The sequence below is a fragment of the Semicossyphus pulcher genome, unplaced genomic scaffold, assembly GCF_022749685.1.
Source record: "Semicossyphus pulcher isolate SPU_LCO1_2020_fin unplaced genomic scaffold, fSemPul1.0.p SCAF_23, whole genome shotgun sequence".
Lineage (NCBI taxonomy): Eukaryota > Metazoa > Chordata > Actinopteri > Labriformes > Labridae > Semicossyphus > Semicossyphus pulcher.
In genome coordinates this window covers 563,844-583,463 of record NW_027211697.1, presented here as the reverse complement: position 1 = coordinate 583,463, position 19,620 = coordinate 563,844, and the positions used below count along the sequence as shown (strand labels likewise).

General features: G+C 45.7%; 1 protein-coding gene across 8 annotated transcripts in view; it reads left to right on the top strand.

The window, feature by feature from the left end:
- Positions 1 to 19,620, top strand: part of LOC138602532 (SRC kinase signaling inhibitor 1-like) — a 99,978-nt gene that overhangs the window by 43,549 nt on the left and 36,809 nt on the right. For 7 of the 8 annotated variants that reach the window (XM_069674019.1, XM_069674018.1, XM_069674015.1 and 4 more), the window contains exons 2-3: positions 16,724 to 16,753; positions 17,645 to 17,991. In XM_069674019.1, coding sequence (XP_069530120.1) covers positions 16,724 to 16,753; positions 17,645 to 17,991 — 377 coding nt within the window. The remainder of the gene's footprint in view (positions 1 to 16,723; positions 16,754 to 17,644; positions 17,992 to 19,620) is intronic. The other variant, XM_069674017.1, reaches the window with a different exon arrangement.

The window sequence follows — 19,620 nt, the reverse complement described above, 5'->3', positions numbered from 1 at the left end:
TACCATTGATGTTATCCCATGCTTTCACAATTACTGTGCGATAATGTAGTTCTCCCGTGATCTTGTGGTCTCGCGAATCGAGCTGCTTGGGCCAGCGCTCCACTGCGCTGCACCTCCTGTGGGGGGTAGGGTGCACACCATCTGATGGACCAGAACCTTGGCGCACACGGAACTCGGCGGACACGGATCCTGTGGGGTTCGGGCGTAACTTGATCAAGCAAACTCATGCAGCTGTTAGAGAGCAATTTTATCAGTCATATTTCTTTGCATGAGTCCGATTCTTCTTTTATCTCAGTTTTGGTCTCCTCCACCACCTTTAGTAACTGCTAAATGCTCGATTATTTTCACCAGACAGCCGCTAACTGTGTCAGTCTGATGCAGCCAAAAGTGGCGCTACAGGCGCAGAGCGAGTCAACCAGAATGTTAGCTAGCAAAAGTTAGCTTAACAGCTTAAAAATAAACTGTAATAACCATCTAACCCAGGGGAGCTACAGATTAGGTTTATCATTCAACCAAATGAAAAAGAGCTGTGTTTTTCACATTGTTGCATCACTCTTTCAAACATTTTAATGTTTGCATGTACAAATATTATTTCTTTCTCTGGTGTTTGACGGATTGGATTATGTCACCAGGGGAAATCTGATGCCCCTGGACTAGGTGGCAGTGAGGAGTGGGAGGACTAGACAGAATCAATAAACCAGTCATTAGTAATGATCAGTCAGTTTAAAGCAGCTTGGGCAGGGGGGGGACTATTTACAGATGGCTTCAGGTCACGATTGAGCCGTGGCTCTGAGCCGCTTTCATTCATTCCCTCCAGTCAGCGACAGCTTTACGTCCCATGATGCACAGTGTAGGAGGGCCAAAAGGGCCTTGCTGAGGTCAGCAGGGGGGGCACCTGCGGGGCCGGAGGTTTGTGTAGGATCCGTGCTGATGCTTGGCAGGACTGGATTTGTGGAGCTTGAAATAGTTTGTATGTGGCAGGAGGTGGTGGCAGGGGGGTGACATCGGGGCAAAGCTGTAGCTGTAGGCGCCATCTACAGACGGAGAGAATGAAGCGTGCGTGCACATCTGCTCCAAGTGGCCGGAGGGCGAGAGGAACAGCAGGTCAGAGACAGAACACATACCAGATGTCTGCTGCAGATGAGGTTTTTATTCTAATTAAAGGCAGTGAGAGTGTTGCATTTTTAAGGGTTGTGTGGAAGGGATACAAATAAGAGCGGAGCAGGCCTAAAAGAGACAACCACGTGGGAGAACATGCCGAGAGAGAATGACGCAGGAACAGGAAATACTTTAAAAGCGTCAAGCGAAGCACGAAGAGCACGACACAGAATGGAGGGAGATTCTGCCTTTAAAAACAGCCATGTTTTCAAAGGAGGCCTCAAGGTTAAATTGGCGTAAGTGTCCGGCGCACTCAGGCTGGAAATGTGAGACAGTAGATGGGCGAAGCTAACTGATAAAGTTTGCTCTAGTTTGGGGGATCCGTCTGTTTGTCAATCCCACCGTCTCTCCCAGGAGCTCTCTGCTGAGATTTATGTCCTGCCATCAAATCCTCGACTCTCTCCTGTCAAACACACGCTCCAAAGCCTATTTATAACCAGACGTGCACTCGCAAACACTAATGAGTCTCTGGGTGACAAATGGATTTGGAGGACACCTTCCACACCTTCGCTTCCTTCACCGCGCTCCCTCCTCTCCCATCACTCTTCAGGCCCCTGGCCCCAATACCCACTTCTTCCTTAGTTTTCTTTTCCCTGTGTCCAAACATCCTGCTTGTCCCACTTCCCCCTGCACATCCTCTTGTTTTTGTATCACCATCAATTTGTCTCCTCTTCGCCAACCCACTTCTGCCAGCCTCTGTATTCTCATTTCCGTCTCTCTTCCAGGAGCTGCCTTTGTCTCCCCGTCTCCCTCTCTGTCAATCTCAATCTCTATCCGTCTCTCGGCTAGTTGGGAGTCAGCGCGAGTGCTCACTGGATTAGCGATGGGCCGTTCTGCCAAGTGCTCTGGGGCTGTGGGGCAGAACGATTAACAATTGTCAGATTTCGGTTTCATTCAGCTAGCAGGTGGCGGGAATGAAGGGAGGAACTATTACCAAAGTGGAGACAAGTCCTGATGTCTCAATTTATACTGAATGGTACTGTGGTCTCACTTTTTAAAGAGCTGCTGGCCCCCACAGGACTCTGTGTCCGGAGAGGCAGCTATCCCATGAATGTGATTACGCTGCCAATCGGGTTACCCCAGGACTCATCCTGAATCTCATTTCAACTTATTTTTTGGTGCTCTGAAAGTTGCCATGTCTGCATCAAAGCCCTGCAGCTATTAAACCTAACACACAGTACAGCGTGTAACTAAAAATATACCAGCAGGAACACTGTAGGAGACATTCTTGATCATAGCATTAAAAGATTAAAAGTGGCGCATCTTTTATTGAATCAAAAAGTGTATTTTGATCAAACCTTTTCTTGAAGTTTAAAGGCCTTTTATGAGCCTCCTGTAAAGTTGAATCAACCAGGGAGGAGAGAAATCGAGAGTTAAATGTTCTGCTGATTCACTGATGTGAAAAACAAAGCCAAGTCGCCCACACAGGACACTTTTGAACTTCTCTCTTTTTTTTGGGTTTGATCGATTCTGACTGCTGCGGTTGAAGGAAAGTTTTGAAGTGGCGCTAGCAACAGTGGCTAATCCTCGTCCTGCTGCGGTAAGCCATTTGGGAGTAAGCTGAGACATCGAGGTTAGTCTGCAAGGGGACTGAAAGTTTGCTACAGTCTTTCAAACTTTCACCAAGTAAAAGTGCAATTTCCAGCAAAAAAAAACTTTCATTTTCCTCCGAATACATTCAGTTTTATTCCACCGGTCCAATCCTGACCTGTGGTTCCTTCCTCTCCTTTGTGGGTGGAACACAGTGTTCGCCTGTTAGGCCTGTTAGGTTGTTGTTTATACACCCGGCCTGTCAGGGGGTTGTCTTTGCTGTTTTCGTTTGTTGCAGTGGGTGCTGTGTTGTGTTGGCAGTGACAGCTTGTTAACGTCTAACTCGTCATCTCCTCCTCCTCCTTCGTGCCAACCCCGCTGCTCTTTCCCTGCTCACCTACAGCACATCACCATAGAAACCCCCGCATCCATCTGCCCCGCCCTGTCATCCCTCTGCACACCAGCCCAAATCAGACGCTTAAAACACATGGTGGAGACAGAGAGGGAGGAGGAGCAAGCGCAGTGTTGCCTTTAAGCTGATACCCTTGATGCATGCTAAAAGATCAATGAAAGTGTGCTGAGCGAATGGAAAAACCTGCATCCAAACATAAGCACGCACATACATTACTGCATGACCATTAGTGCCGGAACTAATGTGGTGTATAGCGCAGCCAGTCATTGGCAGAGAAATGACGGATGAGCAGACGTATGAATTATTTCTGCGAGTCAGGTGGGGTCAAGGTTATGCAATAACACAGCACAGAAGACCTAACAGAAGCTTAAGGACGTGGAATAATTAGAGGATGGAGAACGCGGCCGATATAATAGCACAGAACTGTTCGGGGAAACTGAATCAAAGAACGACTTGCGACAGATTCAATTATGTATCGTGGGAAATGTATTCCACATGTCCTCGAAACGAGCGACAAAACACTTCAGACTGAAATCAAGCAAAGCCTTTCGCTGTTCTTTCAAGTCCTCAAGAAAAAGAGACATGTAAAAGCTGTAAAAATCCCTTGTTGCACTACTGAAATTCTATTTTTAATTCTGCACTAAGAAATGCTCACATTTACACACCTATAGGACACTGTTGCAGGTGTCTAACGTTGCTTTCCTTCCTCTACAGCAACAACAGACATGCTTCTTTAAGGCCTACACTCATGTAAGAGTTTGCTCCTGTAGTGTGCAATCCCACCATAGTAAAAAAAAAAAAGATTTCTTGATAATAAAAAAAAAGTCTAAAATCTATTTTCAGGGTTTGGCATAACATCATGTCTTTCAGGCTGTGCCATTTTCTCACCCTTCCTCTGTGACGGAGACAAACAGGCAGGCAGCCGAGGATGACGGGAGATGTAAGACAGAAGGTGGGGCCGCTGTTATAGCAGTGTTTTTCCCAGCTCCTCTGTCTCCTCTGTCGCCCACTTTGTGATATCCTCTGGGGACTGGTGAAACAAGCAATTACTCTAACGCCCCACTAGGGACTGCTGTGTGCCGCTCATCTCCACACTGGTTCTGGGATCATGAGAGGCGTGACGAAACCCTCCCAAACAGGCATGAATTCTAGATAATGGGATCTCATCTCGGAGCTGTGTCACAGTTTTCTCTTTACTTTAAACACACGTGACGTCTTTGTGTTTGTGACTCTGCTTCTGCGTGTCTATTTTGTGATCTGTCGTCTTAGATCGGGGTTTAATTTAAACACCAAAAATGTGCTTTGATGATAAAAGATGTTGTTTAATTTGATTCTCTTACAACCCTCTGCAGTGAAAGCAGTTTCCTGCGAGGCACCCTTCCTCTCATCCTCTCATTTTCCATTCCATTTCTCTGATGCCAGTTGACACAGAGCAGTCTGCACTGTGACACATGACTATCAGCGTCATAACACAGATCGGTGCCATGTTGACTCGACAACTTGTAATCTCTGCCGCCCTGCGTGTGCCGCATCTGTCACTGGCTGTGTCTCTCACCAACCGACCTTACACTGTTTTGCTTGTCGGACAAATGTGTCTGTATGACTGTGTGTGTGTTTGAGCGTGTGTGTGGGTGGGTCGGGGCTAGCTACCCGCAGACGGCTTTATAAAACAGCTGACCTGTTGCCAAGGCTACAGCCACTGTCCTGTTCGTCTCAGCTAACGTCTGGCTGTTTTGATTGATTCTTTTTATTTCTTTTTCAGTTTCTTGGAGGTATTTTTTTTCCCTCTCGTTCTTTTAATTAAAAAAAAAAATCAGACAGTGGCACTCCAATTAAACTGTCAGTGTAATTCTGGACGAGGAGGAAAATTGCCCCTCCAGGTAGCAGACGAGAGAGACGAGTCGTGTGGTTCTTTTACAAGGGTCAGAAAACACGGCTCTGATGAGGAGCGCTCTGCTAAAGGAGCTGTGTTTCGCCTCCAGCTGGAGCAGCGTGCTCTGATGCTATTAAGGTCATTCATTGTCTGTGCCTGCACCCAGTATCGTCCCAATCTTTGCACTCCAGCTTAACCTTTGCCGCTGTCCCTGAAGGTCCTCATGTTTGGCCTTGTTTGCACACAGCTGCTGCTGCATTGATAATAACCCGGAGCTCGGTTATGTCTGCACACCTGCACACCAAAAACTCTCTACAAAAGCCATCAACACCTGCTACTGTGCGTTTGGAAGTCAAATATCAAGGCTAGAGTGTAATATTACTTCAGGTACAATGACAATGAAATGCCGCCGAGTGAAACGCAGCCAAATCTACTGCCAGCGTTGCTTTAGTCAGCCGCAGATGATCTCCAAACTCGCCTCTGCTTGGCTCGTGTAACCGAATACATCCTCTCTTTACCTTTCCATCGTTGCTCCCTGCATCTGCTCCGCTAAATCATTTAATCAGCAGATGTGATTGATGAATGAACTTCAGTGTGTAATGTAATTCACCTCTCTGATTGATAACCCCGTGGCCAGAGCCGAGCTAATCTGACAACAGATGTGTTCCTGCGGGAGAGCGCTCGTTAGGTTAGCCCGCCGGCTCTGTCTGCGGCGAGCACGGCAGCGTGTTAATACTACGAGAGGTTTGGCAGCGGGTCTGCGGGGAGTGGAGGCAACAAACTACATGTCAGTAATCCTGCCCCGTGTGAGAAGTAACTTGAACAGCGCAGCTCCACCAGCAGCACAGAGAGCCCTCTTTTTAACCAGCAGCGATGACGAGATTTACTGCAAATTACACATCATTACACGATCATTAGGAAACCTTAGGCTCCAAAACTAAGCAACACAAATCGGGTTTTAGGCTTTCGCTCTGCTGAAATAATATTAGAATAATAATAATCTTGTTTAACTGTTTAATGAGATACAAGAATAAAAACAGTAGAAGGGCTGTGTAGCAGAGAAACCTGCCACTTCAGGGGTTAATTCAGTTTATAATAGCTAACAATGAGTAGGGCCTTAAGTGTAGGCCTCAAAACATTCAGGTAATTGCCATCATTGTTTGGTCTCGCTCAAGCTCACAGTTCAGTCGCAGTCGGTTTGATATTCTGTGACACTTTTTAGCGTCTCGTCGCTCCCCGGTAATTTATTTAATCTTTTATCTGCCCTGTCTGATCGTCACGGAAAAATAGGATGATTTTCCTCACTAGAAGATAAAACACTCAAGTTGCCATCCTGTACACACAAACCTTGATTTTTCATGTTGTAGCTCTCTTTTTTTTCCACTACGCTTCTCATTATGTACCTGCAGGTTTTGCCCAAGGGAGCATTTTAGCAGATTTAGAACTTGAAAGTTAGTTGCTGCAGTATCTTTAAAAAAACCACTCCAGCTCTCTCTCTCTCTCTCTCTCTCTCTTACATACAGTTTAGAAGTTTTGACACTTTGCGTTTCTTAACAGGCTTGGCAACACGCCTGCAGGAAGCTGTTGTATAATCAGCCTGATGCTGTCAGTGTGTTGGCCTCTGGAGGCGAGAAACAGTCAGAGGTTCTGACCTGTCCAGAGCCGACCTAATGACCCGTCAGGCAGCTTCTATAGACGGAAACAACACTCACAGTCCCACATTACATAAATATCATCCTAAGAAATTGCTGAAGCATTACTGTTTTGAAAGTAAAAGTGATGATTTTAATCTATTAATATTTAAACAGAACAATATTAAAATTCAAAATCACACAGTATGCAGCGTTCAGGCTCTGTGAAAGCAGCCACAAACGTGTAGAGAGCAATAATGTACCAACAACACCAACAAGATGAAACATAAAACCTGTTTTATAGCCACTTCTTTTAATTAACTTTTGGAAATCACAATTGTTGGAACATTTTGCAATGGGTTTGTTCCCATTTATGTTTACTTGCTAGCAGTTTTCTTTGTCACTGCATTCTGTTGTTGATCTTGGTGTTTAACTGCTAGCTGTGCTGAGGATCAGCAGGATAATGTGGAAAACCATTGGTTTGAATGTGCATGCTCAAGACGATCAAAACTGGGGACCCAATTATAAAACACTGACATAACCAAAGCAATTCAGTTTTTACTCTTTTTTCCTGTTTTTAGTCGTCATTAAAATCCTGTTCCAGAAACCTGCCGTTTCCCACCTGCCCTGAAGTTGGCATCTGTCATTGGGCGAGAGGTGGGGTACACCCTGACCAGTAAATCACAGGGCTGACACTTGAGCCACTTTGCCACTGGTCAAAAACCCACTAACATCCGCTAACACCCGGCTTTTTTGCTTAATGGAAAAAGGTTACAATCGGCATTCAGACCCGGGTAATTATCGCCTCGGCTCCGATCGGCATTGTCGGGAACACAAAATCCGGGTCGGCTCGCTAATCTCCGCCTCCTTTCCAGCGCGATGCAATGCTCCGTTGGTAACTACTGTGACTCCTTGTCATCTCAGCTACAAATTTTGCCCGTCTCCGTCCGAGCAGCGCTCGAACATCGTTCCAAATTTGTCGGCACCAAGTTTGATACACAGACTGAATGAGTAATAGATACAATTTAGACCTAACCACGGTAACATCTTCACTGTTTACTAAACTTGTTTCGGGCGCGTTTGTTACGTCAGACGGTGACGCAGACCGACAGGAGTATACTCCGACAATCGGCATCTATAAAAAACACGCGTCAACACGCTAATTTCGGTGGGAAAGGGGTAATAGAGACAGACAACCTTTCACGCTTACATTAACACCTACGGGCAATTTCAAGTCACCAATTAACCTAACAAGCATGTCTTTGGACTGTGGGAGGAAGTTGGAGTAGCCGGAGGGAAGCCACGCATGCACGGGGAGAACATGCAAACTCCACACAGAAAGGCCCACTACGTCCCAATTGGGATTCGAACTAGGAACCTTCTAGCCGTGATACAACAGCGCTCATCTATTCCCCAATTCTTCATCATCTCTCCAGCAAATATACCAGCCCTGTTTCCCAGTCATTGACCAGAGAGCTACAGCGCCGACTGATTACCTGCAGCCGCACTCTTCTGTCTTAGCAACAACAGATTTCTTTCAACTGCTCCTCTCCCGAGTCCGGCTCCAGAGTCCACACCCCTGTGTGAAGAGCTGTTACAAATGTCAACCGTGCGATTAAACTATTGCCTATTTTCACATCCAGGAGACGAGGGGAAATAATAGCATTCATTTGCAGCAGGTTTAAAAAATGTTAAGGATGAGAGCGAGCCATTAGAGTAAATTTGTGGGCTGTTAAACTAAAACTATCGAGCTAAAAATGTCTGAGAAGCTTTGCAGAGCGGCAGAGCTGGGAGATAATTCTCAGTGGGTTCATCACTGTGAGCCACCTCTTTCACATTATATGAAGTTATTTGACTCATTGTTAAAATAAAACTTCCATATTAGTTGAGCTGGGAAGTATAATCACTCTTAAACACGAGCAGTACAGTACAGTATCGCAAGCGAGCCACAGCGTGACACAGTCCTACTGTACACACACACGAAGCAGGAACACAATTGTGTAAAGATTTATAAGTCCCTTCCAGCCCTCCTCCTCCTCTGCGTGCCCCCTCCTTCATAATAACCCTGCTCGTCTCATGAATATGCAGCCGCTCAGATAGGAAAGGCTTCTTAAATCTTCCGTTTATGTCCTTAGATTTTCTTTGCTGCTTAAGCTACTCGACTAAATTTCACCCCATCAGTCATATTTAGTTAGCGGGAGCTTTGCAGCGTTTTATGCACCAGCCTGCATCTGGATGTGTGTGTGCTGTTAATGTTATCGGGCCTATGGGACAGATAATGACCGATTAGACCTGAGTGATTTAGTATGGAGTCCTTGGCAGACATCATCAGGGCATGTGTATTACCAGTGACCTCCGCCTGAGTGTTTTTCTGCCCGCTTATTTTCTATTAACTGTGGCGCCCCCTGTCTGTCAGCCGAGGCGCTGCCGTACAGTTCCTAGAATGCCTTTAACGTGTGAACCTTTCCTTTCGATGCTTTCCTCTTGGTGCACGCTGTGAGGGAGATATGTGAGTCAGATAAAAAAAGAGCTGGCAGATTCTGATTGGACGACTGTTTTCATCCACCCGACTCAGCTCGAGTTGGCCTGTTTGCATGATAAACAGTCTTGGTCAGCCCCTCAGGAAAGTCTGGCTTCTCCATCCTTGGTGTGCATCTTTCCCCACCCTCTCTGCGTCTCCTGAAATCTCTGTCTGTCTGTACCAACATTCACTTGTGTGGAATAATTTCTTTATAAAAAACATCTGGTTGTCAGGTGTTTTCTTAGCTCAGAATATATTAAAATGGCTTCTGGATGACAATCAGGGTGTTTAATTGGTCTACTTTATGGATGTTCCTATTTTAAATGAAAATTGATCACAAAAACCTCCTGCAGTTTTTACATTTCACAGACAAAAACAGCTCAATATGCGCCTTTTGCCAGGCCAGAAGCAGACAGCTGGATGTTACCACAGGTGATGGTGTTCCCCAACTGCAAAATCGCTCTTTTATGCTTTGTTTTGTTGCTGCTTTCATCACTTGGCTCACTGGCTCAGCAGCGCGCTGCATCGTGCTGCTCTGATGAATCCATTGAGATTAGCATGAAAGCACACTGGGCACTTCTCTCAGACTGAAGTAGCGCCGCCATCTTCGACAGCTGCAGGGTGAAATCAACACGTACACATACTTTGTTTTGTGTGTCTATCTTTGTGGCTTAAGATTGTTGTTTTTGTGTACAATGACTGTCGATTTCCTTGGAAGATATGAAAAGGCAACAAGTCTGGTTTGAGTTTAAATTGGCCCATTACATGATGGATGAGATGCTGCATTCACTTTCACACTTTCAAGCAAGGTGTGGTGTGCAGAGTCATCCTCCTGCTGCCTTTTCTTCTTCTGTGGTTACAGTAATACTTCAGACTAAAGGACAGAGGCGTAGAGTGAGATTAGAGTGATTCGACCCTTCATTTCAGCAAGCATCCTCCGTGTTGATGCTTAAAGGAGCAATTCTCCCCTGGAAAAAGCAACTCTCAGTCAAAGCTGGTGTTCTCTGTAATTAATAGAAGCAATAATATTTGAAACTGGCGCCATAATTGTGGAGAAAGATGTACAAATAGCTTGTGGTTTTGCCCATTCTACATTCATACAACACCCAGCATGCATTGCGTCCCTCCCTCTGAAAGGAACAGCCCAGCAAGAGACGCTGGAGTGAAATACGACTGTTTTCGCTGCGGGCAATGGCTCAGAGCGGTACAGAATCTGAAATACAAGAATATACCGGTGGATCGTCTAAAAAATCTTCAGGTCTGCAGTCTACATTTCAAACCTGACGATTTTAAACGAGACATGACAGGAGGCAGGAGGAGTAGGCGACGTCTTAGATTGAGGAAGTGTAGTTTAGCAAGTTCCCTGGCCTCCGCCAGATGACGCATTTTACGTAGTCTGGTTGAGGTTTTTCAGGGCCCATTGGAGAAGCGGATAGCGTCCTCCAAAGGCACAGAGTGAAATTGCCTTTCTTTTTCCCCACCATAATGGCATTAGCTCCCCATGATAGCATGATAGGACTGAGGTTGTAAACGGTGAACTGGCCCTTTAACACCAGCACCACAGGCTGTTCTGTCACTGGCATTGCACGCTGATCTCCATCTTGCCAGGGTCAAACAGGAAGTGTGTGTGTCCAGCAGTGATCAATAAGGCATCAGAGTAACAATAATAACGGACAGCCTTTCAGCATGTAAATCCATCCCATGCTATTTACTGGCTCTGCTTTAAAACACTGTGCTGATGTTGTTCAATGGGCTACTCTCATGTATGTAGTGTCTCTGTTTTTCTGCGTTGAGGTAGCCACTATTTTCCTGTTAGTAGTTGTGGTGTTAATTTGATCTAACAGAATCGAGGCATCAAATCAAACTTTTATAACGAGATGAAACGACATGAAATGGCTACAGCCTTGACTTTAATCTAGTGTGATTTGTTGCGAATAATCAAAAGGCTGTAAAAACACTGGCGTGGCGCTTTAAACAAAGAGTAAAACAACTGAAGGGTGATTAATGCTGCTCTGCATCCCTTCCCGCTGTGCTGTGAAGGTCTTTGACTGCAGCTTCCTCCACCTGTGACTACCAGCCACAGATGCGCCCTGCGGAGATCAGAGGTCTGCGCACCACTGTCAGAGGAGGTGCAACTCTTTGAAGTAGCTCTGCGTGAAGGCAGGCATGGAGTCTACACGCTATGCCGACATCTTATTCACCTTCTACCATCTCTTTAACTCTATTACCTCTGCCTGTTTGCATCCAGCATCCTATTTAAGGTAGCACCTCCCATCCAAGTGAGCTGCACTGACGTAACAAGGTGTGGCTTGAATGTCTTCACACACACACTTGCAGGAGTGTGTTACGGACCTGCTTCAGCAACAGGCTGTAATTAAGAGGCTCTCTCACCTGCTGCTCGCCGGCTGTTATTCACCAAAAAGACAGGCTGCTTTTACCAGGATGACACGTGAAACAAAGAGGTGCATTATGCTCGCCACCCTCAACCCCTCCTCCTGTGTCACATTTATGCACCATCCCTTGCGTTTGTCCTCGTCGAATACACACACATTTGTACTTTTCAGCCCCAGAGATGTTGCCTTGGAGCCCCGGCAAGCTCTGATTATCTGAGTGCACTAACTGGCTCCATATTACTGCTGCAATTTAAGTTAAATGCCTCCACAGTGTTCTCAAGCGTTGCCCAGGGAAACTAAGTTTGCAGGTCAGAGTGTTTGTGGGCGGATGAGAGGCAGCTAATAGACAGAGGAGAGCAAAAGGTGAAAGGATGGGAGCCTCACTTCTTATTCTTATGTCTCGTACGTGTTTTAATGATGAGGAGGGCGTTCCCACCACTTTGAGCGCAGCAACAGATTGTCTCTCTTGTTACTACGTCCAGCCGTACGACCTTCTTGTGCTGGCTCACTCTCTCTCCACCCAGACGTCAATTTCATCCCTTTTAACGCTCCTCTCTTGGCACAGCAGAGCCTCGGAGCGTTCAGAGATTACCTTAATGGAGATCAAAAAAAAAAAGGGAAGTGCACATGCCTGCTGGGCTGTGTGTCTTTATAGCCACAGAGTAGCGCTGAAAGAGGCGGATGAGGGAGATGAACACAAAAGTTCCCTTTTCAAGTTTAGAGACGCTTTTCCGGTTAGAGATTCATTGGAATTTCTGCTTGAACATGTCTGTGGCAGCGAATTTCAAGGTCCGCATGTCGGTTTCAGGCAAAAGATGAGAGTCACTTGCCAGTCTCTTGTTCTTCTTGCAGGGTTTGTAATTATGCAGCAGGGAAAGTCATTCTCACGACAACATAGAGAGTTAACAGCCATGAGCTGTTTTAAGCATGGTAACTTACAGGATATCCAACTGTGCTCACAAGGCTGCAGGTAACATGTCCCTCAGCTGTCATTTTATACATGTTGAACTCCAGCTCAGGTCCTTTGGAGGCCCAATTGGTGGATTTTCAGAAGTCCATCCTGCCATGCCCTTTGACCTTTCCCACCAGAGCGTATACGTAGAGTTACAATCAAATAAGAAGTCCTGTTGTGTCGTCTCTTTTCACCTACTTCTCCTCAGTTTTACCTCCCCCCCCTCCTTCTCCTCTGGTTAATATTCAGCCGGTTTATCCGCCCTGTGCTGTCACAGCCAGTATCCCACAAGGAGCCCTGCCATGCTTGCAGTAAATTAGGCTGCGTATCAGAAGGAAGAGCTCGCCGCGCCTTCCCCAACCATCTGCATAACGACAGACCTTCTAGGGAGGACACTGCGCTATCAAATAAACCAAACATGGAGGAATAAAAAAATATCTATAATATAGAATAGAATATAATATAGAAAAAAAGCACAGATAGATTATTAGAACATATGATTGAATTATAATTATTGGCACACCTAAATGTTATTTTACACATTTGCTTGTCTCCAGGAATTGGCTGGCAGACTTTGGCACATTCTTTAATACAAATATGACTGATACATTAATGCAGAATGTATTGACATTAACTCGATCATTCAAATAAGCACAACTGAAGTGTAAACACTCTTTGAAGTTCAGTTTCAAGGACCGTTTCTTTAACCTGGCTTTATGTTTTTCTTTGTACGACAACTCTTCTTCTTCCTACTGTCGAGACTATTCAACCAGCAGCCAGAAAAGACCTTGTATGTGCAGAAGAGGTGAGACAGACAATAATCAGAGAATGAGAGAAGTAATTAACATTTCACAGCTGCAAAGCTCTCAAAAACAATCTGTCTGGTGTCTGAAAAACTACTTTTTCCAGAGATACGAGAGCTGAAATATTATACCTTTGCTTTTTTACTTTGTCATATAGGAAAAGATTACCTCGGACTCTAGACTTTTACCATAGGTTGTATAAAAAAGATGGACAACAGGACAGCTCCCTAAAAGTGAGGCCAAAACATTTGGAGCGCCCCCTGCTGACTGGCTGCAGTATAGGTCATAAAGCCCGCCTCCTCCATGTTAACAGATGGGACATGAGTCAAACTATAAAATCAAAATACACGTCAAATACATTTTTCTTAAACATGGTTTCTGTCATTATAGTTAGTTCTTATCATGCTGATTTACATCCAAGTGTTCATGTTTCTGACAAGTTTATTTTTAATTAGTTATTTGATGCTGTAAAATGATGATTGACAGCTCTGTTGACAAATCCGGCTCCTGCAGCCGATCTGTTCCAGATTAGCAGAGTAGAGGAGGAACGGCGAGAGGAGACGTAACTAAAACAATCACTACAGTCAGACCAACACAAGAAGCTCTTCTGCTGTTAAACACGCCGACCTGCAGGATCTTTGTCATTTGTTATCTGTAAGTTAAGTGTGTGTTTTGGTTAGCGGAAGTGGCTACGGCGGCTCCACCTGCCGATCTCTACTGCGCAGCTGTGGCTCCAAATGACGTCACCATCGTATTTTGGCTTCAATTTTGTACAAAGAGAGTACATGGAGATGCGTCGTCCATCTATATATACAGTCATTGATTTTTACAGACAAAATTGATTCACTAACAGAGTAAAATAATCAAAAAATGTAAGAAATGGTTAGTTGCAGCAGTGTAAACAAGCAGGTGTTTTTTTAGCAGCTTTACCTTTTTTGCCACAACAGAAAGTTTATGCATATTTAACTCTTCACATTTTATATTTACATGCCTTTTGCAATGCTGCATTAATACAGGAATAACTCATGTAGCCTCAGGCTGCATATGTGTCTATAGGAAGTACCTGCTCTTTTTGATTTAACTATTAAAGAATCCAGAGGTCTGTTTGCATATTCTGCAGCTTTCTTCTCTTACACCTTTTACTCCCTCTGACCCACTTGTTTGACATAAATATAAACCCACACCGCCTGCTTCTTCCAAATTTATCAAAGCATCAATCCACTTTTCGCTCTCACCTCCGTACCACGTGTCCATGGATGCGATGAGCCGGGACTTCTTTGAGTTCAAAGTTCTTTAGGTGACTGTAGAGGAAAAAAGAAACACACATTTATCTTTGGAAGGATGTGATCCAGGATTTGGCGGAGCTGGTACAGAATATTATTATGCTCCTGTGTTTATAGTTGTTGTGGGTGGGCTGGCAAATGCTTCGTGTCACGGGCTGAATTTCCCTACAAATAAAAATAACCTCCCGAAGGCGGAGGAGACTGGTGACTCAAAAAGTAAAAAAGTTGAGAATGTGGCTCATTGAAATGCACACAGATCTGAATATTTGTAAGGAAAACATGGCTTTTTATTTACATTACATTGATCCGTTCCCTATAAACACTGGATTCTGACTGCTAAATCAGGCTGTCCTGGATATAAGATGTTTTTGTCTGTTCTTCATTACAGTCTCTTTTTCTCTGTGCAGGTGATTTCTCCTTGTCTGTTTGTCTTGTCTTATCTCCCAGAGCCTACCGCAGAGGCTCTTTTTATTCCATCGGGTTAATGCTCTTGACTGCGCTCTCTATCTTGACAATGCAGCGCAGGCCTCATTGGCCGCTCTCCCAGATCTTATCGCTTCTGATTGCCGGCTCCTTCTGTCATTCACCTCCTCTATTATTCCTTGGACCAACCTGCGGCACCTTTTTCCTCGAAGCTCCGGGTCTTTGTAGTCGCAATTTGCCCCGCTGCAGACTCAGGCTTTCTGACAGACATGGCTTTCTTGTGATAAAGCAGAAGCCCACCCCATCAAGGCTCTTTTATGTAGGTTTAAATGGTGCTGGCATTGCGTGGGCTTGCACAGATTGTTTTGGCTGTCAGGGTTATTGTCTGCAAGCTTATGTGGAAATGCATTGGCTGCGAATGACGGAAGAGAAGATGAATAACCTGTTTTCTATTCTTACTCTTCTGCCCACACAACTTTTACTCCCGCTGGTTTTAAGATGAGGCTTCTGTATACGGCTTTGAAAAGTACATCCACAAGCTACACTTTGGAAACTTTTTGGGCTGCGTTCCAAACCGCTTCAGAAGGGTTCATTTCTTTTTGGTAGGCCATTAACCTTCTGTTGGACGTTCTTCTATTGATACCCATTAGTGATATTGTGCTCCTGATGCAGTCTTTTCTTCTCTTTGCTGCGTTATGTTTGTCCAGAGGCAGGAGCCCACTCAGCTTTTCCCTGCCGTTGTGAATGCTCAGTCACAATAATAAGCCATAGTACATGGGCCCAGCTTTGCCATCTATTGTAATGAGGCCCTTGAGTCAGGTCCTTGTTAGCTGATGCACAATAAGCTCCAGCCTAATGAAGTGTAAACCAGAGATCTGGGAGGCTGCGAGGGGGCTGCATGAATATGGCCGGCGGCCTCGGTGCGCAGCGGAGAGCTCAATGCTAATGCTATTAGCCAGGAGGTCAGTCCATTTTGTCTCACCCCTGCTCAGTTTATCAGCACTTCATAATGTAGTGGATGTAAGGGCATGGTGTTGAAACAGCAGATCACACTTGAGTGCGATATCTCTCTAAGACTGAATAGAGCGAGAAATGGGTTTACAGCGAGTTTGATTGCGGCTGTTTGAGTGTTCGGAGACCTCCTGCCCCTCGTCAGGCGTCCTCTGTTTGAAGTTTGGTCCACTGGGGAGCGATGCCGCTCCGTTGGGCCTCCATTTGTCCAGCTTTCTGTCTCTTTCTCTGCATTCATTAACAGTCCATTTATTGCTGCAGCCTGGAGGAGGTTCCCTCTGCTGCTTTCTTACTCAGCTTATACTAACGCTGCTGATGAGCCTCTAATGTACAGATGGTCCTACTTTATCTTAGCACCTTTAATGCTTATAGCTTACCTCTAATAAAGTTTCTCTACCTGATTTAAGTCTAAACTTTATATAGAGTTAATGAACTTATTGTCAAATATGAATAAGTGTAATATCTCCTGTATTAAATTGCATGATATACATATTCACTTGCCATTCTTCAGGTTAAGCCACTCTTAGTATTCATAGCACACCATTTCCCTATATGTTAACCCTTTGGAATACATTATAATGCATGCATAATGCATTGACTAATTGTAATTCAGAGAAAGAGCCATCGTTTGGATAGCTCTTTTCTGATGCTCATGTTTCAGTGTTCTGGTGTGTTTGCTCGCACATCCGTGCACAAACACAGAAATTAACCCTTGGCATGTTTTGTCTTCCAGCCAACGCCGGGGCCTGTTTCCCTAAGCAAGGTAACTCACCCGGCAAATGGCGACCTGCTCTTTTTTATCACGCTTTGAGTTTCATTCGTTTTTTTTCCAGTCGCATATTTTTAGTTTTCTTTTGTGTAACCATACCGTCTTCCTCCCGGCTGTCTCCCTTCCCTTCCTGTGCGCCTTCCACCTTGGGCTGTGTTGTCTGTCAGTTAGAGCTCTGATAATAGGCCAAGAGCTGTCAGAGTGATACGCCTCCTGAAAACCGGACAGCAGAATCAGGAACCTCCAGACAAGAGACAGTGAGAAAATGTGAGGCAGTTGCAGAGGGTGTCAGGGGATGGAGGGAAAGCTCAGACAGACGGAGTCGGTATGAAACAGCCAGAACAAGGACAGATATAAAGGAATGGTTCCTTTATATTTCCACCTGACTTTCATCACCTCACTTTTCAGCTCTGTTTCTTAAGGAAACAATGAAAGCCACTTATGATGACAAGAGGGCATATCACAATGGAATATCCAGCAAAGCAAATTCAGCTGGAGCCTCTTCCTTTGATCTATTGCAGAAGCATTTTACTTTTCTCATTTCTCTTCCCTTCAGAACTTGAAATCAATAATTCTGCAGGGAACCGCTCTGTCCTGGTGGCAAATAGTCTAACATCCCATTCCATTTCTTTTTCTCTCTCTCCCTCCCTCTCTTTCTCTCTCCTCCGTCCTCTCTGCACCTTATTTTTGCCACTCTCCTTCTTTCTGCTCCATTTGTTTCCACCTGTGTGTGCCTGCTCTGTGTGTATGTGCGCCTCCACCCTGAAATCTTTCTGCATGCTTGCGTGGGTGGTGATTCACCTCTTTCATGCACTTTCCTACCCTTCCTTCCTTTCTTTCCTTTCCTTCTTTTCTTCCTTCCCTTCTCCTGTCCTCGTCCCTCAGATCCCGAGCGTGGTGGCAGTCACATGATCTCGACAGATGACTTGGAATATCCGAGGGAATATCGCACGCTGGGGAACAGCGCTCGGCGTTTCTCCAACGTGGGCCTGGTGCACACGTCGGAGCATCGCCATGGCGTCAGCGCCGCCCAGAGCCTGGAGGCCCTGACTAACCTGCACAAGGTGGACATGGAGCGCAAGAGGGACGCCTTCATGGATCACCTGAAGAGCAAGTACCAGCAGCAGCAGCAGCTGCAGCATCCGCACCACAGCCCACACCACAACCCGCCATCGCCCTCACCCTCCCACGCCAGCATGAGGGGCTCGTCGGAGCGGTCTGCACGGGAACAGGTACGCAGTGACAAGAAATTAACACAATGTCAAATTATTTCGATTTTATGCAACACTTCATTTGGTGCTCAGTACGTTAAACTGTTCTTTTAGTGATGTAAAAATGAGGAAGAGATGGAAAGGCTCATCATAAACAAATACAGTCACATGTGAAGTGAGGACACAAAAAGCCCCTTGCTAAATAACATTCAGAGAGAAAGCAGCACAAGGCGGCTCGTTGCTCTCATTGACATAATTGAGGGCGAGAAAATAAATAATAGAAGGCTGTCAGGTGTTCATTGTAAATGTGTTATTAGAGGTCGTCATTAAACTGTCAAAGACAGACTTTCTTTGTTTCTGCTGCCAGAATCTGCAGAACTTTAGAGGAGCAAGACTGCCACTGTTGGTGTGTGAAGTTAGACGGGAAGTCACACATAAACCTTCTCAATGCTAATACAATAATGCTGTTCTATTAAGATAACGTCTTTTGTTTAACGTATCTTTTCAGCCTTCAATAGGAATTTATACTTTTTTTCACAGCTTCAACAGCTTCTATGCTTAAAAATACACACACACACACACACACGCACTGTAACGCACAACACTCACATGCTGTGAGCGCTGCTGCTGTGTGTGTATTTACTAAAAGGGTAAATTCAGTGAAATGAAGCGACAAAAGCACATCAGGGGAAAGGGAGAGAATGTAAGAGAGAGAGAGCGAGGGTGGGCGGTTGAAACACAGGTGGAGTCCATTGTTGCCGTGGCAACCACTCCCATAAATGGCAAGTAGGGATATCGCATTGCAAAGGTCAGGTTGTGTAGAGAAGGAGGAATTGCACGATAATGAAGACAGAGTGGAGAGCGGAACAACGCGTGGAAGGCACACAGTTAAAAAAACTGTGAGGAGCAGCTCGGCGAGAGGAACGGATCCTGAAGTGACAGGGCATTTTCACTGCACAGAGGGAGGAAGCAGCACAGCCCAGGATTCCTTGTCATCTCGTGGATGTGCAGAGCGTGGACACGGAGGAAGGAGGGAGGAAGGAGGGAGGGAGGGAGGGGGGGAGGAGGAGCTGAAGAGGAGCGCAGCAGCCAGTCAAGCAGCCCTCCGCTCAATTAGCCAGCACCAGCAGGAGCCAGCCACCCATCTGCGAAGGAGTTAATCGGCTGGTGTTGTAATGAATTAAATAAAGAGTATCCGCCGCATGTGCTACTGGAGAGCGAGACTGAGAGAGAGATAGAGGGAGAGAGGGGGGAGGGAGGGTAAGAGCAGCGGAGAGGGAGGGAGAGACGGGCAAAAACGCGATGAGGACTCGCTGCACCTGACGGACAGCCGGGGATGACAGGAGTGTTGGACAGGCACAGGTGCACTGCAGGTGAGAGGGGACTGGAGGCTGGAGGCTGTGTTAGAGAGGTGTGTGTGTGTTTGTGTGTGTGTGGGGGAGAAGGATGTGCCAGCTGGGATTAGATTCCACGCCGTGTTGTGTTTGTTGTGGTTGTTGTGGTGACGGTGTGCATATGCTCAGCAGGCTAGACCAAGGCTGAGTGGACGATTGTGTAAACTGTACACAGAGCTTATTGTGCGTCTGTTTTGGGTGGGTGTTGATTTGTTGTGCAGACTAGTGTTTTTAAAAGGGAGCGAGGCTGCGGTAG